Genomic DNA, 26,660 nt, shown 5'->3' with positions numbered 1-26,660 from the left:
GAACTTTTGTATAATTTGTCATAATTATTATCGCAAATTTATTTCTCGGCATCGAATCTGTTAATGCTGTTAATTTGAGTTCTTGGGATCATGCCATTCTAAAATCCAGGTACAACAAAACTCCAAGAAATCGACGAATGTCATCATTTGAGCAATTGAGTTCATTGCCGGACTCTTGAAGGGAATACATATTGGTCTGTTCCACAATCAATTTGATTAAAGAACCAGCAAAAAAGTGTTGAAATGTTGAACTGGTTTATTTACTACGTTAATGTTTTCTTCCGACTCTTTCCAAGTAAGGTCTTGAAAGTCTATTGGTCTTTTTCTCCAGTGCAATTGGAATACATCAACTTTTTCAACAATTAAGTCATCCATTTTTTAGACATTTCTTGGTTGGCAGTACTTTTAACACTCTTGCAACCAGTTGCTACAGAGTATTATAGTTTTGTGTCCGTCTTGTGTCCGTTTTGTCTGTCCGTCCGTCTGTTGGTGCAAGCTGTAACTTAAGTAAAAATTAAGATATCTTGATGAAAGTTGGTATGCAGGTTTCTTAGTACAAAAAAAGTTCAAGTTCGTAGATGGGCATAATCGGACTACTGTCACGCCCACAAGTCGCCATTAGACGAAAACCTATAAAGTGCCATAACTAAGCACCTAATTAAGACATAAAACTAATATTTAGCACAGGGGAACGCAGTAGGAAGAGACACCTGTTGGAAAACAATTTTGGAAAAGTGTGCATGACTCCGCCCTCTAATAAGTTTAATGTGCATATCTTCTGAACCGCTTAAGCTATAACAACCAAATTCTCTCACCACAAATATTTTAAGAACTAATATTTGGCTCAGGGGATCGGAGTAGGAAGAGCCACCTGTTGGAAAACAATTTTGGAAAAGTGTGCATGACCCCGCCCTCTAATAAGTTTAATGTGCATATCTCCTAAACCACTCAAGGTCCGACAACCAAATTCCCATATCTCGAAATCCGACTGACCGATTTCGACAAAATTTGGTATGTTGTCTTTTTTTCATATTTCTTCATATTGTGAAAATAAGCGAAATCGGACAAAAACCACGCCTACTTCCCATATAGCACAACTTTAAATTACACTTCATTCGTTCAGTTTCCAGTACGCAAATCTAAATAAAATAAAACTTTGCACGAATAATGTCTTTAGTGGATGCCACCTTATGATCAAAAATTATTTAAGTCCAATAAAAACTGTTCAAGCCCCTAGGTACCGAATATTTAGACCCCGGTACCTACAGTGTATTTTAAGCGAAAACTTGACTTACCCCCCATATAACTAATATCAGAATTTTCGAACTTCCGGTTGACTTTACTCTATATGATTGGTTTTACACCTTAAAATATTTCCCCGGCTTTGACTTTTGCAAGTTGCAAGAGTATAAAATTTTTTTTATACTAAGAAACCCGCATACCAATTTTCATCAAGATACCTCAAATTACAGCATGCACGAACGGACAGACAGACATACAGTCACCCGGATTTCAGATTTTCTCTTTCAACTTTTCTCGTCATCCAGACTTTATATATATACATATATAATGCATATATGTATATTAGTTCTAGGTGATACGTACAACCGTTAGGTGAACAAAACTATTATATTATACTCTGCTGCAACAGGTTGTAAGAGTATAAAAACTATCTTTTATATACTTCATTTTCTTTCTTCATTTAACCATTGTGTTCTTATAATTCCCCATTTGATGATTAGACGTCGTAGTCTTGCATAGACCTCAAATTTCGATTCGAAACAGATCTCGTAATAGATTTGCTGTATTATTTCGTCAACTGCATATATACCGTTGAGAATATTTTATCCTATATTTATTGCACAATACTTTTAAATTTCACAAAAGCGTCATCCACCCTTAGCATCTTGATTTTGAAATGTTTTTTGCAATACTTTTTACGCTCCTCACTAAATGACAAATTTCTAGTTGCCGCTTTCTTGTCTCGCATTTAAATCGCGTTATTCACCTTTAACCCCTAAGTCAATCATAATTTACACCACATCGGCTGCATATTAATCGGCGTTTATTTATTGTTGCTCTCCGTTCTGGCTGACGGTTACGAGTAAATCAATCAATGTGAAGAAAATTAACTTAAACGAAGAGCAGTCACCGCGTTTCCTGAGGGATAGTATTCATAAAATCGGAAATGCAGAAATGATGAAATTATCTCAACGATGATGGAAGTTAGTCGTCAGAATGACATTATGCTTAACCGGCTGTTAAGAAGCAGGACAAAGTTAAATGTATACTATAATTTGAAGCTTAAAAATATATATATAATGGTTTCAAAGATGTTGGCTATGATGTCATCTTTAAATTTAACTACTATTTTTTTACTTTCAATCTTCTATTATTCCACTATCAATTTGAAGTTCTCTGTTTCAAATCACGAAAAAAATGGAGAGTCTGATTTGTAATAAAAATACTTTCTTTCATAGGTAACGAAGGTTTCCTCAGCTGTTTCCAAGGGTAGCATACAATTTTTTTTCCAATATCATACATTACGACATGAATATATAGTTATATGTATATACTTATGTTCAATTTATATGAAAAGATGATATTTTCTGTAATCATAAGATACGAAAATTCAATGTCAGCGATATGTGCCAAGAAAAATCGAAAAATCTATTAACGCACTCATTGCAAAGTCAGCACCTTTGGACAGTTTCTTATACCTAATAGTGTATACTCGTACAAGTATATGTACACGTGGTATTTCCATTCACTTATACACCTCGATTTCCGCTTTGAGATGCCTGTGGCATATCACGTACACAATGTGTGGAATATGAATTCATTTGGCCCACACGTATTAGTGGTGAGAATTAGGGGTGTGACTTCTTTTGTTATTAAAAACCAAGTATGGAAGCTTCAGTTTGGGTGTTACCGAGCATTTTATATTCTTACAACTTCGAATGATTAAAGCCGCGGTAATATCCAATATTATACGTTCAGTTAATTTTGCTAAGATACCTTACCCATTGACCGATATATTCAGTACAAGGACAACCGGATGTTTCAACATCTTTCACCGATTTTATCCAATTTTGATATTGTTACATATTATTAACGGAAGAAGATGTTCTCTGAGTTTCATTACGGCACCTAAAATACTATCAACCGTAAATAAGAAGTGAGATCAACCGGAGGTTTGAAAATAGTAAAATTAGTTATATGGGAGTTAGTGCATATATCTTTCTCGCTTAGTTTTAGGTGATAAGTTTTAGTTGATGCAAGTTTTTACCCGATTTGTCATTCTACAAAAACACACCCACTTAATTTTTCTGAGACAACTCATATACTATCCGATATATGTATGCGGTATATAGTAAACCGGAAGTTCGATAATATTTCGATTGAGTATTTCGGGGCTAAGAAAGTATTGACCCGATTCAATCCATTTTTGACATGCAAGCATACTAATATAAAAAAGAAATTTTCTCCGAATTTCATTGATATATCTCACAAATCGGCCGTTATTTTCGGTAAAAGAGCTGGAGGCTAAAACAGTTATGGTTCAATTTTTGACAATTTTTAGACTTGAGATAGTAAGCATCAAAAGCATCCTCTCGCACCTACTCTTAGCGTCTTCTTCTCTGCGTAAAGACCTTAGAGAGATATAAGGATGGGGTGGAGTCGCTGGAAAAGATGCGCAGTGAGCTTTTACACGGATGCCTCGAAACTCAAGGGGAACGCTGGATGGGCATTCTTCTTACTGGAGCTCTCAATCAACTCTTGTTTGAGACTGAAAGACCACTGGAGTGTCTTTTAAGTAAAAGTGGCAGCTATTAAGGTGACAGGAAATGTCCTTCAACGAAGTGAGGATTTTTTAAGGAAGAATGCATCCACACCGATGGCAAATCTGATATATAGGCCTTTAACTAGCTGAAATTGAACTCAAAGCTAGTCAAGGAGTGCATGACTTCGTTATTAAGGGCATTAAGCTTCTTCCATATTAAACTGGGTTAGGAGCCTGGTCACTTACGTGGTGCGGCTAAAGATTTTAGAGAACTCAACTTGTCAAAGTTGCAGGGAGAAAGATGATGTGGAAATATCTAGACACTTTCTCCTTCAGCTTTCGCCAGACTAAGGTTGAAGCATCTTGGTTACCATACTCTCTATGAACTCGGGAAATTGGCTCCAGTAGATGCTAGCCAGCTCATTAATTAATAATAATTTAGTGTCTAGCTCTAGGCACTTGCCAGCTTTACGACGGTCGTTTTGATCCGTACTTAGGAGTTCTAAGCATCACAACGAACGAACGTTTCTAACAGTCCAAGTGGAATAGTTCGAGATCAAAGTTTTGTCCCGATATATTCATTGGTTCTTGATTTGTATACTGGAAATTGTAAGAATCATATGGAATTTAAAATAGTGTTATACAGGAAGTAACAGCGCGGTTGTAATCCAATTTCACATAGAAATGTCACAGTAATATGTCGTACGAAGGGTGCCCGAAAAATAAGGTGACATTGTATTGATTTTGAAAATTCTTTATTTATTCTTCCAAATCAATTTCATCCCCTTCAAAGTAATTCTCTCCCGATGCAATGCACTTATGCCAACGGATTTTCCAATCTTCGAAACACTGGTTGTAGTCACTTTCCGGGATGATATCGTATAAAAACGGTGTCCCCGGAGCGGTCTTTTGAGCTTGGTGAACAGCCAGAAGTCGCACGGCGCCAGATCAGGTGAATGCGGTAGTTACGGAACGATATGAGTTGAGTTTTTGGCGAAATGATCACGAATTACGAGGACAGTATGGGATGGTGCATTATCGTGATGTAAAAACCAAGAATTGTTTTTCCACAATTCCGGCCTTTTTAGGCGGATAGCGTTACGCAAACGACGCATAACGTTCAAATAATATTCCTTATTGACTGTTTAACCGGTTGGAAGGAATTCATAATGCACAACACCACGATAATCGAAGAAAACAGTCAACATGACCTTGATTTTTGAGTGACTTTGGTGCGATTTTTTTGAACTCGGCTCTCTTTTGGCGCGATATTCGCTCGACTCATCGGTTGTTTCGGGGTCGTAAGCATAGATCCAAGTCTCATCGCCAGTTATAATGCGTTTCATGACACCCTGGTAGTCGGAAAGCATCGTTTCACACACTTCAACTCGACGCCTTTTTTCCAAAAAATTCAATGATTTCGGTACCAGTCGAGATTTGACGCGCTTGAGGCCGAAAACATCCTTCAAAATGGTATTGGCTGAGCCTTTCGATATGCCAACTTCATCACCAAATCAGCAAGGTCTCTCATTGTTAATCGACGGTTTTTCAACACCAAATCTTTGATTTGTTGAACGTGAGCCTCGTCGGTTGAGGTTGATGGTCGCCCTGGACGCTGCTCGTCTTCGACACGTTCACGGCCGGCTTGGAACACACTATACCACTTGTAAACATTTTTTTTAGACATAGCCTCATCACCAAAGGCTTTGAGCACCATCCTCAACGTATCCGCAGCAGGAAATTGATTCCGTAAACAAGATTTAATGCAAATTCTTTGCTCAACAAATTTCGACATCGCAAAAAACGAAAAACTCACAGCAGCTCACAAAAAGACACGTATCTCAAACACTAATGAATATTTTGACATGAAATTACTACCAACCTAAAAAAAAAATAATTCTCCAAATCCTTCGATGTGCCCAGTTTAAATTCAAATGTCACCTTATTTTTTGGGCACAGTAGTATATATATATATATAGTATGTATATATAAATCATTATTGAATATGCTTACATAATTCTTAGATAAACAAATATTCGGCAGTGTAGAGGTACTCGCGGTCTAAAGTCTGTAGTCACCTGCTCAGGGGTTATTGATTGACACATGTACATTTACAGTACATTAAAGCTAATGGCAATTAATTGATTAAAATCTCGACCGGTGTAATTAACATACCACGTTCGTTTAGAATAGTAACAATAAGGCGACATACGTCAAATGAATTTATGCCACTGTTTTACTTTGAGCTTATGAAAGAAATGAGGAAGTTCTATGACCACTCTGACATCATCTTCGACTACAAAGAGAAAAGGTATATTAGAAGTAAAATAAGGAACCGCCAAGGTTTTTCACTGAATTCTATTCGAGCTGACTGTATTAAACATATTCCCAAATAGATGAATGAAGAATAGACAATTTTGTCAAACCGACTATTCAATCCATTAATATCCTTGTTCTAATGTATCGGTTTTTCATGCGACAATAACAACATGAACTGCTTCAAAAGCTTCCACAGAGAGGAAAGTATATGCACAGAAAGTCATATACGGTACACAACTTTTCTCCTGAAGTGTATTGAATGCATAGAGAGCATATTTTTCCTAAACTATTCGCCCAAAAATATTTTTTTGTTTCATTTTTTAAATATATCCATATTATCAAATAGAGACCAAACAGATACATACCTATGTATATAATTTTTTTTTTTGTTTTTGGAAATCAATTCCTTATTACTACCTGAAAAAACAGTTAAACTCTTAACAACTTTTAAAAATGAAAGATCTTTTATTCCACTTTTATTCTGTAATGAAATTTTTAAGAATATTGAATTGAAGAATTTATTGACTTGATATGAAATGTTTTCTTCATTATTTTATTTCAAAAGTTCTAAAACTAAGAAGACATACCCCTAAACTACATACAATAGCAAGCAAAAGAAGTGCAACATGTAACCAATTACAGCAAGCAATCGATAAAACTTATTTCATACGCACTTTATCGTAAAGAGGTTCTATTTTCTTTGTATAATATTAGATTCTTGTGAACAATATGTTTAGCAGAGCAAACTCTAGTTGAGTATTTTGGGGAAAACTTTGGCTGCAATGTCATTGGAACTAGTTAAATGGAGGAGTCGAGCGCTGCCGGAGTTGTATCTAAATTTGAAATATTAATTTCACATCTTGTCGATTCCACAGCAGTCGGGGTTAGTGACAGTCAACTCGACAATGTCTCGCTGATAGTCAAAACTCAGAATGTATTTGAATACTATAGCAACATGTTGCTATATAACATAACTGTTTTGTTCACCTAATTGTTGTTTGTATCACATAAAACTAATTGACATAGATATAGGGTTATAAGCAAAAAATTGTAAGACTCAAAATAATCCCCCTTGTGAAAACTTTTCTTCTAATCCTCGGAACAGTTGTTAAAGTCAATTTCCGGAATAGCCTTCCATGCGCGTAGCGATCACGTTTAATGTCTTCAATTGAATAAGAACAGTTTCCCCGAGTCGTTTGAGTTTGCTGAAAAGTAAGAGGTCACACCGAGCTAAATCAGGCCGGCGGTAGTTGCGGCATGATTTTGGTTGAACATTTGACGAAAACCTGACGAAGAATCTATTTAGTATGCGACGATACATTATCGCTGTGCAACAACTAAGAGTTGTGGGCTCATAATTCCTCATAACATCGCATAACACTCATATAGTATTCCTTGTTGACAATTTGGACGGTCGGAAGAAATTCGGAGTGCACCACCTCTCGATAGTCGAAAAAAAACTGTCAAAGAGCCTTGAGTTTCACGTTGCTTTTCCTCTTGGGCTCACTGTTTCCACGATAATAGGATAATAGGGCAACCGATCGTCTGTTACCAATAAACATAGAAATCATAGATCCAAGTCTCATCGCCAGTAATAATAATAATAATCCTTGTAGCCGGAAACCATTGTTTCGTAGACGATAACGCTACGCTGCTTTTTGAAAAAATTTAGTGATTTTGGAAACAACTTTCACTTTTTGTTGGCCCAAATGATCTTTCGAAATGGTTTTCACTGATCCCACCACTATTCCAACGATGCCAGTAAGATCTCTGACCATTAATCATCGATTTTTCCTTTATTTTATTGGCATGTTGATCATCAGTTAATGTTGATGACCAGAAATTTGATTCTGCACACAAAATTTAATGGAACTTCTTTGATGGATAATTTCACTCATCGTAAAAATCGCCGAATGCGTTATACATATACTTCAGAAAAACAAGCATATTTGTGTTCCGAAAGGGTTTTCGCTCGAAATTTAATTTAGAAAGTCATACTATTTTTTTCTCACAGTTGTATATATTGGACTGCTGAAATGTGTCCAATGTTGTTATTTGCCTTTATTTCATCAGAAAAACGCGATTTTTCTGACTTGCAAGTGGTTATAACTGCTTAACAGTAGAGATTTACCCCTAATAGCTAGAAATAGCTCTAATCCACCAAAAATAGTTTTTTTTTAGTTATTTTAAAACTTTTAAAAACTTACACATGAGTATAAGTCAGGCTTATTTATATTTCAATTATTTAGTTAAGTTGCATTTTTATTTTTCATGACTGTGCCAATGGTACAGTTCACAGTGTTTGTATTCACATGTGTTGCAAATTCGGCAATCTCACGGGGCATTCCTTTACAGCTGCCGCTGGGGATTGTGCCGTCCTGAGGGCCTACTTTTCACCGGCATCTCTGGTGTCTGTCTCGTTAGTTATCCATTGAAAAGACGCCATACAAACGTGCGTCTGCAGGTGTACCCTGCAGCTCCCATGTCTCGGCTGCGTCCTTTGCGTTAAAGCGTGACATTGACACATCGCGCCTCACTCTGCCGCCGTGAAGACATAAAAAACACGCGGCAACAAAAGTTCAGCTGTCTTCGCTTAACAATGAGCGTCACGTTCGCTCTGTGAAATTGAAAAAATACTGTCTATTGAATGAAAATAACAGAAATTACTCGAATGGAAAATGAAAGATACAGTCGCCGGCAAGATAAACATATTTCGTGGAGTATGTGTATGAAATAATAATTTTAATAAGAAAGCAATAGTGTGTAAGAGATTGTAGAAGAAACAGTTGCAGGAAGAAGTAAAAGCACAAGGAATGAACTCATAGAATTATGAATGCCTATGCTATTCTGTCTAGATCATAACTAATTACAGATTAATGGAATTAAGGAAATATTTTCCACGCGGATTTAAAATGTAGAGAGTAACTTTATTTTGAACTTTTCTTTAGTTTTAGTATTTATCGGGAGGTTTTATTTAAATTTCTTTCAAAGTACGTATATTTTTTGTTGTCACAACTGAAATATAATAACGGGTGATCTAAATGGAGGTTTATTTATATAGTCTTTCTTTGGCAGTTCAAGCGTGAGCCGTGTCAAGTTGTCATGTTATCTTTTTTCCGTATTGTTTGGCTTTTCGTCATGGAAAGACTAACGCCTGAGCATTGCTTACAAATCGTTAAACTTTATTACGAAAATTCACATTATGGAAAGAATGTGTTTCGCGTACTTCTCTCAATTTTGAGACCCTAGCATTCATTACTGGATAATATTCGACCGAATAGACCACGTCCAGCTCGCAGTGAAGAAGATATAGCAGCCGCCGCTGAGAGTATACACAAAGACCGTGGGGAGTTGATTCGGCGCCGAACTCAGCAACTCAGACTAACTTTTGCAAGGACTTGGCGCAGTTTACGTCGAGATCTTAAATTGAAAGCGTACAAAATGCAGCTTGTACAAGAACCGAAGCTGCTCGACCTTTCCAAGCGGCATTGCTACGCTCTATGGACTCTTGAAAAATTTCCAAGAAGATCCGACGTTTTCGAAACAAAATTCGCTCAGCTCAAGCAAACTTTACGCATTTGGGACGAACATCAGCCTGAAGAGTTTTAAGACTCGCCATTTTATCCAGCAAAAACAACGGTTTGGTGTGGTTTGTCGGCCGGTGGAATCATCGCTTCATATTTCTACAAAACAAAGATGCCGATGATAAGGTGACCGTCAATGGCGACCGTCAACTCGCCATGTAAAGTTTAAAGTTCATGCGGATAATTCCGCCTCGATGCAGGTCGTAGAGTAAAACATCACTCATATCAATCGTCAGTTGTCAGTTCAGTTGCTCGAACGAGACATCGATAATTGGACTCAACAAATAAACCGTCTGGGACGTAGCCGCTGCCAACATTTGAAAGAGATAATCTTCAAAAAATAAACGCCAAAGAATGAATATAAATATTCTAAATGGAAGCTCGAAATGGGTCACCCTATAGTTAGTGAATTGTCGCACTTTTAGTCGTGACTATCTCCTGACTTTATACAACGGGATGGTATTATACGAGTACCTTTTTCTCAGCAAATTTGGTCGAATTCGCTTTGGAGGCTTGTGTCTTTAAACCTTTTCCGACCTCCACTCGTCCTTTATCTCGATTATTTTTAAGTGTTGCAGTCACAAGCTGCACAAAACTGTTCTGTTCTGTGCTAAATGTCGGGAAGGTATAATTAGTTGTGATGTGGCATGTAAATTAGATATAAAATTTCTAATTACCACCAGCAGCCACCAAAAGAAAATTAAAAATTAAATTCCAACAAAAGATCCGACTTCGTTTTAATCACACATTTGCAATATTTAAAATTTCCTCCATGAAATCTTTTGTATAAAAGCGTATAATCGCCATAGAAGTTTTTATTTACATTGAAGATGCCTGTGTCTACACGCACACTCTTCAAAAGAGCATACCCGTAGAAAGCTTCCGCCTTATCTCACTTAATTTTACTTTTGATAGCAGCAATTACACGCAACATTATAAACAGGCTGTCGTCAGCACTTCCGGCATACGCAGCAACTAACTCCAGCACCCCGCTACCTTTTGATTGGCAACCTTTTAGGTTGAATTTCGCGACAACTTCTTTCATATATTCTTTTCATACACGATGTGATTACTTCGCTTTCTCCCACACATATGTATGCGTCTACTCAACTGTATATTCTCACTGTCTTTCAAAATGTAAATATATACACATATAAGTGTGCGGGAGTGCCGGAAATGATAGCGGATATACTTGTCAAGGTGGGCGTATCACAGCGAAGAGACGTGTGGAAAAAACGTGTCCCCTTGTTCTCACAATACCGTTAAGTAAATACTCTTGTTTTTGTATTTTTATATGAAATTGACACCGTCTTTGTGGATTTGTTTCCAAGTGGTGGAACAAATAACTTACGCCAAACAATTTGGAAAGCTTATTGAAATATTATACAGACTTTATAGTCCTGTGAGGAAGTAAACTGGTGAAACATAAAGTTTTAATGAATTGCATAATACGCTCTACGTAAAACTTCTTTGATATTTTTTTAAGCCTAGCACTCCACTTGTGGCTTAAATTATGAGACTCGTTAGAGTTTTCAGTAAAATGATCAAATAACCAACAATTTGTTGAGCTTACTGTTTCAATCACAATTTGGAAGTGTAGAAACCTGACACGTCAAGCTTTTTTTGCTGACAACAGAGACTCAATTTTACATTAAATAGCAAATGCATTACTGAATTTACGAACTCTTTCAATATTTTTAACGTTTTTACTGCCGCACCAGCAGTTTCCAAAGATCTTTTAGTTCTCCCGCCGGCATCCCTATAGCAATTTTTATATCATAAAAATTTTATAATTCAACACTTCCCACGCTTATATTAGGATCTATAACAATTAAGAATTAAATAGGTGTGCTAAAGAATTTATCTCGCGTTTCTCGTTTTTAGTATCTCAATCAAGCAGATAGGAAGGATCGAATCGATTGCACATTTTTTATTTCTAAACTAAGCCTGTAGACAGAACAGTCGGGCTGGTTTATGAGAATGGCATTCTGAGAGATGAAATTTTGTATTTTGAAAATCCTAAATAAAAACTAGTTTTATTTTTTTGGTGAAAAACTAATTGCATCAAAATGTTTCGATGAAGATCATCTGAATTCAATGCCAGGCGAAACACCTTTTCGTTAATGTCTTGAAATATTTCTTATAGATCTTCTAGGTCCAATGATGTTCAAAACAATTTATTTCGGACGAAAAACTAATAAAATCGACGAAATGATTTTGAAAGACCGCAAAATAAAGTTTATCCAGAGAGCTGACATTCAAGAGATATCAAAGCGACCTGTTGGGGCATATCGTTCGAGAATATTTGGATATGCGAAAGTTGTGCGAAAACGAAATGCTGCGCGTGTTCACTAACGACTGAACTATATTCACCGGATCTATTCCCTTAATAGTTTTATTCTGCGTTTAGACTTTAAGAGAATACTCGCTGAAAGTTTAACGACAAAAAGCCGTATCCGTCGGAGCTGAGACTTTTTTTGAAGACAAATATGACTTTTTACAGAATTAGTTAAAACTGTCTTTGACACTCAGTTATGAATAAATAAAGATTTTGACAGCTAAGTATCATTTTTAAGCAGGATTGGTTAAAGAACCTTATTTTTTAGTTTCTCACATTTTAGTGCAATCCATAATTCATTTTTACGCAAACGGAACTAGTTTGCCTCTCTAACTGACAGGGCAATATGTGAAGCTTTGTACTAAGTGAACGCAACATTAGTTGACCGTCTTGATAATCCAGAAAAGGATTCTTCAAAGGACATATCGAGGCTCAAGTTATGGCAAATAGTGTAATGAAGTCTGTGACTAGTTTAAATAGCCCGAATATAGCTTATAATTTTCACGTATACAATATTCAACCCGTTGAAACTGTAAAAGCTGTTACCAAATTGCTTTGGTTCATTTAAAATCTGTCCACTAGGCATTAAGTTTGCTTCCGCATTTCAACTACTATTCGACACACCATCCACTCCATCAGTCAGCGCTGTTGGCTTGCTCAATGTCAGTACGCCATTGTTGTTCATTGATATGTGTATAATGGCAGACGTCCGTATTGTCGCCAATTACCAGCGAATACATATGATGCGCCTAATAGTAGGCAATTACTTTTAATAGCGCCTTCGTCGGCCGCGTCCATTCGCTCTACTTCAGCTAGATATTTCAATTATATAAAGCTGTCGAAGCGGCAGATTTTCACAATATGGTTCCAATAAATATGTTAAGCAACAACAAAAACCAAGTAAGTGAAATAGAGCGGAAGTCTTGTAAACAATATTAGAGCATGCTTTTAATGCGATTATTGAAAATGCGGTAAGGAGTTAGAGGTTTCATTCAAGCAGGTCAAACTTTGCGCTTTTGCTTTGGTAACCGCGTCTTTAAAGACCTTTGTTGATGTTCGCACTTATCCTTGTGGTTTTTTAGTAAGTGACTTCAAGATAATGAAACAACTTCTGCAAATACAAAACCGCCATTTAATGTCTCAACGGCATGAACAAAATCATTTTTAATTCTAGTTCTTCCAAAGACCTTTCAATAATTCCATCATTCTTTAGCCATAAGTATATTGGCTATAAGTTACGCCACTTTAATTATGTTGAGCATACACTTCAAAATAGGGGGGAATTTAGTGGACAGTGATCCAAGCCAACTTCACTTAATGTAGGTCTCTAACTGTAATAAAAAATTACGTGATTAATGCCTCCAGGAAAAACATCAAAAAGACACCAAGACAATCGCCAAGCACCGGGGAATGCCGCTATCTCTCATGACAGCTTCATTGTGGATAATAAAACAAAAGCTCATGAATTAGACTTTGATACTCGATTCCTATTAAAAATACCTAATCTATGTACCCGATTTCTTTAAAAACCTTTGCAAAATGAATATCTGTATATAACAACAATCCATCAAAATATTTGAACTGAATTACAATTTAAAGCTCTGAGAAAGAACGAAGAGAATGTGATATGTACTTCTCTCCTTCTTCATATCCTTATCGCGTCCTTAGTACATCTTTAGCGATTTAAATTTTATAAGACTCTTAATTTCGCAAAATTCAGTTATTGCCTTCAAGAAATTAATACTTAAAAAAATTTTCTAAAATGTCCACGCTTCACCAAAGAACACCACACTTCACCAAAGAAGCGTCAACGCCTAAAATTATGTTCTCACAGCCAAAAGGCAAAACAAACAATTAATTATTTAGTTTCATGTTCGTCTATTTATATGACTTATTAAGCATTACAACTGCTATTTCCTATGACACATATACATTCAAATATAGACACTAAGCGCGAAGAGAACACGACAAACCAAAACATTTGTAGCCACATACTAATGTATGTATGTTGTGTGTATACATATGTATATACATATATATTATTAGAGCACATCGGTTATGACACTAGTCGACCATTGAAAGTATCTTGCTTCATTGGAGAATACCTTTAGAAATAAGAAAAAATTTATTTAGTTAAAAAAATAAGAAAAATTGTAGAGTCATTTACATGTATCATAGAGTTAGCCAGTGATTAGAGAGTAAGCATAAATACAAGTAACTAGGGTGTCCGTAAGTTGATTTTTGCTTTGCAAGCGCCTCCTGAAGTTTCAGTTTTGTCCTAAGAAAAGGAAAAATTCATGAATTCATATTTCCTTTCCGTTGTATATAAGATGTGATTTTTTGATTTTTTTCATTAAACAAGTAAATCTTAAACTTTCAAAGAAGTATATTCGAGCACAAAAATGTTTGTCAGGAAAAAGTACCAGTCGTCCGAACCATACGGAATCATAAATCACTTATTCATATAAGCATATCTTAGGTTGTGCTTTGCACATTTTGATGCATAACATTTACAGCAATATTTTTATGAAAAATATATTCAGAGCCTTTTGTAGAACAGAAAACTTTATATAAGAAATCATCTTACTAAAGTTTTAACTTTTTTTGCTTTAGAGATAAAGAATTTATTGCAAGAAATCAAAACACCCCATGTTAAAAAGATATGGGGAGAAGCAAAATGATGTAGAAAGGGCTTAAATTGAAAAAAAAACATTTTTTATGTTAAATAATTTTTAAAAGTCGAAAACTGAAACTTCAGGGACTGTTTGCAAAAGAAATTAAGTCGGAAAATAAGGGACATCCTAATATATGCAGAGAGAAGGGAGCCTTCTTCTTCGTTGGTACCTAGGGAAATAAAAAAAAAATTATTGGATGTGAAAATAAATACTAAATTAATAGACAGTGAAGGTTTCTGCTAACTCTTTCCGGCCAATTTGAATTTGAGTAGAGACCTCAAGGAAATTGGTAATTGAAAATTTGATTTACGGCAACCAGAACTCTAGCGGCATCTCCGATGACAAAGTAGAGCTCTAAGATCGAAATCTTCGAAAATGACCTTCTACTACATGACTTTTTGTGACGTCAGATCTTATGCAAAGGGATATTTTCTCATTTGAAGAAGTTGTAACTGTCAAATATAAGTTCGCCACGCCGTGATCAAGTTATCGCTGTCTTTTCGAATTTGTAACGGGACATCTTATGAATAGCAAATCTGTATAAGGCTTAAGACAAAAAGTGACTGGCTATGATTCATTAAAATCCTGATTGGTTTTACAGCAATTTTGGAATTATCTTGGTTCTTTGCTATTTCTACAAAATTTAGACATTTATTCAGTACAACACAAAGAAGACTTATTGTTTCTAATTCTATTTATATTCCGAATTAACTTTTTACCAATACCATTGATGCACTGGATCCCTCCATAATACAAGGTGGCGCACGAATTGTGAAGAAAAAAAAAACCGTAATAACTTTTTTTATTGTATAAAAGTTAAGGACCGTAAATGACATCCATGCTCAGCCACTCAATTATATAATTATTCATTGCGACCTTCTCTGGAGCTCCGCAATAATCGGTCTGGCTGTGTGTGTGGTTCCACCATCTTTCTGGAACTAAATGCTATTGATAAGCATACGTTTTAGGCCCAGTTCGGGGTGTAAAAGCTCATTCAACACATTTAAATAACGGTGCTCATTGACAGTTACTGTTACAAAGTTTTATTGAAAGATGATGAAACTGCGCACCAATGTCCCATTTTGGGTAATGTTCCATCTCGTGGATTATTTCTGGATTCACTCCATTTACGGCAAGTTGGCATTTAATTTCCGTTTAGATGAAAATGAGCCACATAAGACATAAACAGGTAATTTATCAAGTTATTGTCTTTTTCGGCCAGTTCAATCATTTTTTGACTAAATTCCAGGCGAATAGGAAAATCTAGAGAGTTTAACCGACTTGTTGTTTGAACTTTGTCTGGAAACAGGTTTAAGTCATCATGAATTAGTCGTTGTAATGACCGCCTTTTAACTCCAAGTTGCCCCGATTGTGTGTCGAAACTTTTGGATTTGCCTGAATTGACCATGCAACAGCCTCGATTATTTTTTTGAACACGAACATGCGGATCTCCATGGTACAGTACCAGGCTCAATCAGTCGTATGGTTAATGTAATTAAAAACAAAAATTCCGTGTCAAATCCTTGATTATTTTTATAGCAAAGATTCTGATCCTGAGGGTTTCGTAATATTAAACTGTTTAATCACGGTAGATAAGAATGTATATAAGCTAACATCTTTGAAGCTTACGAGCTCAACATAATACTTAAGTGAAAGTGTTTAAAAAACTGTCAATTTTCGATGTTTGTGAATGATCTCTTCCTGTTCTTCCATTTTAATTTATGTTTCTTTTATTCCGCTTCACTGAGTATTTTTTAACATCACTCAGTCCAACAATTTCTTATTTAAGAACTGGAACAAAACAATATTGAATTGAAAGTTCTCCTTCGTTCAGATTTGAGATTTATTAGAAAAAGAGACTTTTATTAGACGCACTATAGATTTGATATGAAATTATTCACAAAATCCGCGGAATACTTCGAAAATAATACGAAATCTTTCAAATGACTTTTCTCGTTTTTGAGGTAAACATGAGACGCAAATCTTGTTTATACCGCCGCTCTATACCAATCTCACTTTCTGACAATTTCAATATATCGAAGCAGTTAATGTATAGGTATTGGGAATAATATAGAATTGCACTGTATATCGCACCATTTTTATATTATGTTAAATATTTAAATTTCCGGCAAATTTCTTAAACTTTTATTTGGAGTGTGTATAATAACGAAAAATTTAAGAACGATATCAGCCGCTCAAGGCTTCAGCCTACGCAGCCCGCTGGTAAATTGGCCTCAACACTTCCCTTTTCAACCCCGTGGAGCCACTTTGGGAAACACTTCTCTTTTTCTTATTATTACCAAGTAAGGCGCATAAAATGAAGACATCAGGAGTCTAGCGAAGTGGTTTTTCTCCTTAAAATGTTGAAAATCTAAAAAAAAATAATTCCATTACTTATCGCACCAGCCTATTATTCGGGCAGAGGAACAAACCCAGAAGCTTAAAAATATGGCATAAAAGAGTATGTGCGTATATATTACAACGGTAATTAAACACACACGACCGCTGATACATAAGCTTGCGTCTATTCAACTATAATGCGGTATACAATTCTTTGCCTCCATGCACAGCATTCAAGCGGTTATGCAATAGCGGAATTGATTTCTCGGCAACAAAGCCCTTATATTACTTCCTTTTGTAACCGTTACAATATGTTCGCTTTTGTGGCTTCGGCAGAATTTCCATTATCGTCACGAAATACAAAATGTACAAAACACTGCTAACAATAACAACAACACAAATCGATGATTAAGCAGAAAAAATACAGGCAATTGGCAATGAAGTCATTGCAATGAATTCTATAAATGAACTCCCACACACGCATACAAACAACGAGAGAAACATACCTGCATGAACATTAGAAAAGCAATAAAACTCTGCTGAAATCTTTCACAAACTAGCCGCTTTGCTCCCGCAGAAAGACTATTAGATAACCCGTCTTTGTGATGGTTTAAGTATTACATATAGGATATAGGTAATTTGACAAATGCATGTCTTCTCATTAACGAGAATATTACAAATTTTAATTACACGTTAAGCATGCGTTAAGCGCAGAGCGATCTTTCATGTATGTAACGAGCAGATTTCATATTTTTATGGGATACGCTTTATTAGCACATTACATTGCATACTTTATGGCGTAGTTACTTTTAACTTATGAATGATGTCCTATGTAGTCAGTAAATAGCTCAGCCGTAAACATTTTAAGTGCTAAATAAAGCTGGGAGCATAAAAGTGGCATATTCAATGTTTATCACAAAAATGTTATATAACGAACACCAAAAATACAAATACGAAATTTTCATCTTACATTGCTCAAAATGAAATTTTTATACTCTCGCAATAAAGTTGCTACGGAGAGTTTGTTCACATAACGGTTGTTTTTAAGTCCTAAAACTAAAAGAGTCAGATATAGGTTATGTATACCAAAGTGATCAGGGTGACGAGTAGAGTTGAAATCCGGATGTCCGTCTGTCCGTCTGTCCGTCCGTGCAAGCTGTAACTTGAGTAAAAATTGAGATATCATGATGAAGCTTGGTACACGTATTTCTGGGCGCCATAAGAAGGTTAAGTTAGAAGATGGGCAAAATCGGCCCACTGCCACGCCCACAAAACCGAAAGCCTATAAAGTGTCATAACTAAGCCATAAATAAAGATATTAAAGTGAAATTTGGCACAAAGGATCGCATTAGAGAGATGCATATTTGGACGTATTTTTTTTTGGAAAAGTGGGCGTGGCCCCGCCGCCTACTAAGTTTTTTGTACATATCTCGGAAACTACTATAGCTTTGCCAAACTCTACACAGTCGTTTCCTTCAGGCATTTCCATATACAGTTCAAAAATGGAAGAAATCGGATAATAACCACGCCCACCACCCATACAAAGGTTATGTTGAAAATCACTAAAAGTGCGTTAACCGACTAACAAAAAACGTCAGAAACACTAAATTTTACGGAAGAAATGGCAGAAGGAAGCTGCACCCAGGCTTTTTTTAAAAACTTATGGACCAAAAACCATACCTCAGGAACTACTCTACCGATTTCATTCGGTATATAATATTTTCTTAACACTCTGATGATATGTACGAAATATGGGTGAAATCGGTTCACAACCACGCCTTCTTCTAATATAACGCTATTTTGAATTCCATCTGATGCCTTCTCTGTATAATATATACATTAGGAACCAATGATGATAGCGGAATAAAACTTTACACAAATACGGTATTTGAAAAATATGTAAATGACGGATAATGAAATCTCGATTATCACTTTATCATGCGAGAGTATAAAATGTTCGGTGACACCCGAACTTAGCCCTTCCTTACTTATTTATAGTTAGATTATAGTTTAAGTGAATATCACTCTTCTTAGTTGCAGCAAATCATTTGCCGATATTTTATATGATGGTTGGGTGAGTAGTTCATAACTCATAGTGAACTATTTGCACCATTTTTATACTCTAGCAACATGTTGCTACAGAGTATAATGGGTTTCTTCACGTAACGGTTGCACGTATCACCAAAAACTAATCTAACTCGATAGGATTTTATATAAATTATTCGAAATTAAGACAACCTGATGAAACTCGGTACACATATTCCATGGCAAAAAACAAATTATGAGTTCGTAGACTGGCGTAATCAGACATGCCCACAAAACACCATTAAATTAAAATTTTGAAAAATTGGGTGTGACGCTGCCTTCTAACAGGTTTAATGTACATATCTTCTAGACCACTACGTTGAAAGAAATCAGATCATAACTCCGCCCCCTCCCCATATAATGGTACTGTTAAGAACTACTTGAAACGGATTAATCAATAACTACATATGTCAGAGACATTAGATTTTACCCCCGAGATGGTATAAGAAGATTTTGAAGGAGCCGATATAAAAAATGGAGGATGGATATATTTTATATATTCTCATATTTCTCAAGACCTGCTCGACCGATTTCAACTAATTTCGATACATAACATTTTTCTAACAGTTTACTTCACAGTGCGAACATGGGCGAACTTGGACTGCAACCACGCCTACTCTCCATACAACAAAAATTTAAATTTCATTTGATTCTGTATGCCGGAAAATGAACACAAATCAAAAAAAAAATATTTAACGGGAATATTTGGACCCCAGTACCTGTGGTTGACTTTTTATCTCAAAATCGGTCAATGTGCGAGATATATTTGGTAGTCGAAAAAGTATTTTCGTATTTTGTCAATAGATGTCTTTGCGGTCGTATATCTCCAGTGCTAGCAATCACATTGTGTCATACCATATAGATTATTGGAAAGGTGAGATTTTAAGCTTCATTTAACTAAAAAAAAATTATGAAAATAATGACGAAATTCTCTACATCTTCAAATTTTTGTATAAAAATGGGAAAAATGCCATGCAAGCCATCAATGAAATTTGTGAAGTTTAAGGAGACGATGCTGTATCAGTTCGTGTAGCACAACAATGGTTCGCTCGCTTCCGTTTTGGAAATTTCAATGTGAAAGATGCACCTCGCTCTGGTCGACCTATCGGGGAAAAAGTCGATGAAATTATGGAAAAGATTGACCAGGACCGTCACATATCCAGCCAAGACATCGCTAAGGAACTTAACATTCATCATTCAACGGTTTGAACCATTTAAAAAGGCTGACTACGAAAATAAGTCCGATATTTGGGTACCACATAAATTGTATGTGAAAAATTTTATGTACCAAATTAATAACATCTACGATTCTTTGCTGAAACGAAATGAAATCGAAGCATTTCTGAAACGAATGGTAACAGGAGACGAAAGGTGGATCAAATACGACAATAATGTGCGAAAAAGATAATAGTTTAAGTATGGTGAAGCTCAACAAATAGCCACAAGGCCAGGATTGACGCCTCGAATGGTTATGCTGAGTGTTTGGTGGGATTGGAAAAGAATCATCCACTATGAGCTGCTGCAGCCTGGTCGAACGATTGATTCTACATTTTACTGTCAACAACTGATGAGAAAAAGCAATCGAAAAAAACCGCTAGAACTGCTCCACAGAAATGGCTTCGTCTTCAATCAGGACAACGCTAGACCACACACACTCTAATGACTCGGCTAACACTGAAAGAGCTTGGCAGGGAAGTCTTGATGCATCCACCATATAGGCCCGATCTTTCACCATCGGACTACCATTTGTTTCGGTAAATGCAGAGCTCCCTTAATGGAGTAAAGTTGGCTTCAAGAGAAGCCTGTGGAAATAACTTGTCGCAGTTTATCGCCGAGAAACCAGAAAAGTTTTACAGTGATGGAATAATGTCTCTAGCGGCAAAATGGCAAAAAATGGTCGACCAAAATGGTACATATAAAAAATAAGTTGAAGTTTGATTTGAAATACGAAAAGACTTTTTCGACTACCCAATGTAATTGAAATTCATGGATAATCTTGACAATAGTAACACTGTGTATCCAAAATGGGTTAAATGAGGTCAATATTTCTCTTACCTTCCATATTCTTAACCCAACAATTTTCGCACTTCCAGATGACTTTATACCGCATATATCGGCCAACATGTGAGTTATCTTTCGAGCGTGTTTTACTGATAACAGTGTATATTTGTGTCTAAAATGGTCAAAATTGGGCGCAAACTTGACCTAGCCCTCATTTAACAAAAACATAATATGACTTTACTTTACTCAATATGATTGGAAATGGTACCCTAATAAACTTCAGGGAACATTTTATTAGTATGTGGAATATTAATAGAAAGTAAAATTGGCAAAAATAGTTTAAATCGGGTCGATACTACCCTTAACATAAATATAATACATACATATAATGATTTTCATTTCTCTAACATGTCGGTCAGTGTATGTGTTATATACAATATATAGTTAAATAAAAGTCAAATTTCATACAAATCTTCTTCCGTAACTCAAAGGCTCTCTAACTCGAAGTTTCTTCTGAAGTATGGTGACTCGCCTTAAGGAAATTCAACTCTATATATAATTGCTTGGATTCCGATCCTCTGGTTGACGGTTTACACCTTAAGGTATTTCTCTGGCTTCGATTCTTGCAAGTTGCAAGAGTACAAAATTTTCGGTGGCACCCAAACTTGGCCCTTGCTTACTTGTTATAATTGAGAACCTCTTATGTGAAAAACCAATCAAAAAGTATTTATTATAGCTAGAAAATTTCTTAAACCGATCATTACCAAATTAAACACATGTTTCTGACATTTAAGTCCCCTACATTTCGGTAAATTAAAAAGAAAATATTTATTTTCAGAACTCGCAATCCACGCTGAAACCCCCTCTAATATATAGGTTGCTTTTTAAATCTCGAGATTTGGCAACCCCAGCGTTGCAATCTGAGAACTCACAAATTTATCGTAAATTTTGACATTTGTGATGTTACACATACTCAGACTCAATTTGCGACGTTGAGTTAAGCAACAGTGGTTCGATGAACTTAAGGGGGGAGCCTGCTTTGGAAGTTTAAAACATAGATTTTTTTTGCTTAAATCTCTTTAAAAATAATATAAGAATATGTCCCCAATAGTTATAGATGAGAATTCGAAATATTTTCGAAGCTAGAAGCGAAATAGTGACCGAGCGTCTAGCAGATATATTAGCGCTTGGGCAGAAAGCGGCAGGATAGAAAAAAACTAAACGTCGTATAGTATTGGGGCAAAGTTTATTATCTTTGGCATTAAATTACCTTCTATTTAAACTAAAAAAAACTTAAAAAAAGTCAAGTTTGAACACATTTTTAAACAACTTAAAGTGAAATGTTTTTGGTCAAAAACCACTTTTTTTTAATTTTTTAAAAATTTTGTAAAATTGTACACTTTTTTTTTAGAATTTTTTTAGTTTAACTAGAAGATAAGTTATTGAAAAATATGAATCTTTTTGAATTTTTTGTTTCCGATAGAAATTGCGACCTGCATCCTGCCCGCACGCGAGATGCATCGGGTAATTGCTTCCCAAAGGCAGAATATCAAAGATTTCGTATCCAAAAAATTTGTGAATGATGTTCAAATTTATCGCTCCAAACCATAGAAATTTTGCATTAATCAATTATTTTCCATAAAAGAATCCAAAAAAAAAATCGATTTTTGTAACTCTCTACAGGAGGCTACCCCCTTAATTCATATTTTAGCGATGAAGCTTCATCAAGAACTAGCGTTTATCGGTGGTATGGTGAACCCAATCGATGTCGTAAGTCCTCCAAGACGAGGTTTTTGAAGTTCGTTCATGATCAGTTGTTGCTTCGGAACTATCGATGCCGGGCGCAAACTAATATTGTCGGAACGTCTTGAACTCTTTATAATAAGTATATAGTTCCACTGAAGTCGAAATTACTATGAAATATTAGAAAACTGAAACTGAAGAATGATCAGAACTCAGTGTACATGTAGGTGATTTATGCACAATTTTAAAAAAATAGTATAATATGTATATGATATATGTACATATGTACATACATATGCCTGTTTAAATTGGTCGTTCATCAGGCTCAAAATATCAACCGATAGGTGTTGGCTGAGTCGGTTCATATGAGATGATGTGAACCTCTGCTATTATTCCAGCGCTGACAAGACGATGTTCGAATACAATTGCCTTCACTTGCTTAATGTTTTAGATGTTATGCGAGGCGGTTAGCTGACTCACAGAGCACAGAGCAAGAGTATTTGCAGTCTGCTGTTAAAACCAGATAAGATGCTGGCTCAGTAACATACTATGTGGTTTGCTCATGTGAACGAGTTCAAGCTTTTTGGTTCTAAGTGATGTTTATAGTTTATAGTTTATATATACATACATATATATATATATCACCTTTGTAGGTTAAGTATGTTTGGACTGCCACGAAGATGATAAAACAGTTTAACTATGTGGTATCGGTTCGACGGTACATCCCTATTTGCTTCGGCTTTGATACTCTAACAACTTGAAAAACCCTCAACATAAAGTGGTTACGCCTATTGCGACCAAATCGCATATTTGTCGTCAGTAAGTATATAGAGATTATATTGTTGAAAAAGTATCACGGTGATAGTATCTTAGGCAGTCTACTCCTTTAAATACAAAGCAACACTGGAGAAATTGAGGCAACATCCGATCAAAGTAGGTCCCGCAATCTTGCGGCTGGGACACCATACATATACTCCTTGACTAGCAAAGTTTAAAATAATTTTCTATATATCCTGTACTTATTCATTTGAGCGTCAGTGTAAAACGAGATTATTTTCTTTCAATTTTCGTAATGATTTCCAATTGTATTTTTCATATATTCGTACAAAAACAAAATAAAATTCCCTTACTTTTATTCAGCTTCTCCAGCCACAGTCAGCATTTGACAAGCAAATACGCTCGTGTGCACCTCCCCAATCACTCACATGTGCATGGGCGCCATTATTCAATCTATTTGCCACTGTCATCAGAGCAATCACGTCACGCCGCCGCTTATACAGCTTCGCGGAACACAAGTGCGCCTAACGATATGCAGCAAACTATATAAGCCTTCCGAGCGCCACTCAAATGCGCCATTTACGCCGAGTGAGTCGGGTCTTACAGAACAAATCAGAGCGAATTAGAGCGTTCACACGCAAGCGGAAAAATAATTCGATAAGCAACACAATTATAAAAGCACTACAACAACAAGTAAAACGATTTTGTACAAATTTAACAGAAATTAAAGAGATTAAAGCAAGCAACAACAATTTGCTTACGGCTTTATAACTGCATCAGTGCGAGCGCACAGCGTACAACTGGACACCAACTAACGGTAAAGTGGGAAAACTCACGCCTATAAATACAACAAAGCACCGCACCCCCCAAGCGCTAATGATGTCTGTGCGGCAAGGCAAGCGCAACAAGCACAACAACTACAAATACAACAACAGCCAAAGAGCGCTTAACCTGCATTTGACCACTCAGTCACCGCTGTTGTTGCTGTTGTCGTTAATGCTCTGCTGTGAAGTGATTTTCATGGAAACGATTGACGCTGCCGAACTGCCGGCCGAACTGATGTTGGAGAGTGTTGGTTTACTAAAGTCAATGGAACATGCACAACAGCACCAACAACTACAGCAACTGCAACAACAGCAACACCGCTCCGCCCAACAAAAAGGGCAAATGTTACATGAACAAGCGAAACGATTTCCCTTTGACACACTCAACTCTGCCAGCGCCGATGTCGGCATCGATAACATGCAACTATCCGAAATGTCACCGGCCGATTTCGCGCGCTTCGAACGTGAGCTCTTCCTGCATGGAGCAGCATGCAGATTTAATGGAGCATGCAATCGATTACAAGCAACAACACCAGCCGACAGCCATGTGGTTGCAACAGCATGGCAGCAGTGGCGGTGATGGCAAAAAGGCCGGCAGCGTCTTCTCAAAATTCCATCATCCACACCAGCAGCAGAAACATCAGCAGCAGCATCGTCTGAGTGGCGACGCCGCCAATTCGGTCACACCGGCCCCGCCACCGATGCCTGTAGCGTCGCCACTGCGCCATTGTGCCTTGGAAGTTTGCACCAAACTGAGAGGTGTTTGCCAGCCAATGCCAACTATCGGCACTGCTTGTGTGGCAGGCGACAACATAGAGGTCTTCCATCAGGATTGCATGTAAAGTGGCCGCCGAGTGGCGCAGTTAACAACGTTTACAGCTGTTTTGCAGTTCCGCCTTGCATTTGCGCTGAGTTATTGAGACCCCTTTTGATCAAATACCCTCTACAAACCGTGCAACGCTCTTGTATTTGTTTTGTAGTTTCATGTTTGTTACATCAATAGTTCATTCCGACAAAACTGGCATTCTTATAATCAAATAAATTTAACCTCACACTCAAATGTACAGTTTATGTTTACTAATATGGCTTTAGTATAATTTGTTAAGAGAGATTATTCGGTTATGACATGAAAATAACCTATCGAAGCAGCTATTTTATAAAAACAAAAGAAGCTTTCATCCAGAGGAAGACTGAAAGCATTCGTCAATAATTTTTTCCAAGAAATTACATTATAAAAAGCATAATCTTAAAAGTTGTTAACTTCAATAAATTTTATCTGTTCAATTAAGATTTCCTTATAAAAGTGGAGCATGAAAAGAGCAAAGAAAGAATGAAGAGCTTTCCTAAATGTGGAACTAGGTAAACAAAATTATGGTTATTGCAGCTTTGAGGAAAATAGTATTTTTATATTAAAATGGTATTTCGTGTCGACCAAAGTCCAAGTATGAACGAATACAAATATCAACAGTTAAACACACCTCACAATTTACCTCAGCAGAATTGTATAACAATTTCACAAATCGTCTACTTTGACCATTGCAGAGGTAACTTTCTTTGGTTTCAAGCACAAGCACGTTGATTTAATATGCTCGGCTTAGCCATCTGTGTAGGTGCCTAAGGAGCTCGTCTGAACACCGCTATACACATTGCTATCTTGCTGACAGCTGACAGCTAACTGCAGGCATAAGGCAAACCAAGTTGTTAGTGGGAGACTGTATGCTTTAACCGTTTAAGGGGTATTCTCATGTAATCACTTCAAAAAATCAATTTTTTTCATATTTTGACAGTAAAACCTATTGGAAACATGCTGTGAAAAACAGACCGAAATTCATAATATTTGATAAGTTACAACTCATAGTCGCCGACGTGTCGTAAGCGACTGTCTACCTGTCTTACTGTCTTAAACGCATTTTTCTCGAATCATCATTTTCTGAAACTGTCATGGTCCTAAAAAAATAGTATTCAACCGATTGCTTTAAAATTTACACATTATGTTGTCAAAAAAGTCTTGCGATATTTGTGCTAGTTGGCGCTGAAAGCGCGTAGTTTTAGTTTTATTCGTCGCATCGGGTCATGCTATACCTTTTTATAAAGCTCATTTCTCGCGCTAAGACGTGTTTGACTGATTTTCGTTTCTTTTAAGTCGTTCGTGAGTTATAGCGTCGCAAACATGGAGCAAAATAAAGAGAA

The 26,660-nt window shown here is 36.3% G+C and overlaps 1 protein-coding gene across 1 annotated transcript; it reads left to right on the top strand.

The window, feature by feature from the left end:
- Positions 1-24,239: 24,239 nt before the first annotated feature.
- LOC120777818 lies at positions 24,240-25,641 on the top strand. Its single transcript, XM_040109355.1, has one exon. The coding sequence runs from the start codon at positions 24,743-24,745 to the stop codon at positions 25,310-25,312; it is 570 nt and encodes a 189-aa protein (XP_039965289.1). The 5' UTR covers positions 24,240-24,742; the 3' UTR covers positions 25,313-25,641.
- The last annotated feature ends 1,019 nt before the right edge of the window (positions 25,642-26,660 follow it).

This window comes from Bactrocera tryoni, chromosome 5, assembly GCF_016617805.1.
Source record: "Bactrocera tryoni isolate S06 chromosome 5, CSIRO_BtryS06_freeze2, whole genome shotgun sequence".
NCBI lineage: Eukaryota > Metazoa > Arthropoda > Insecta > Diptera > Tephritidae > Bactrocera > Bactrocera tryoni.
This window is presented reverse-complemented; position numbering and strand designations above follow the sequence as displayed.

What these genes read in the sequence shown, in the direction of transcription:
- LOC120777818 (XM_040109355.1), top strand. Translation starts at nt 24,743, where the DNA reads ATGCACAACAGCACCAACAACTACAGCAACTGCAACAACAGCAACACC.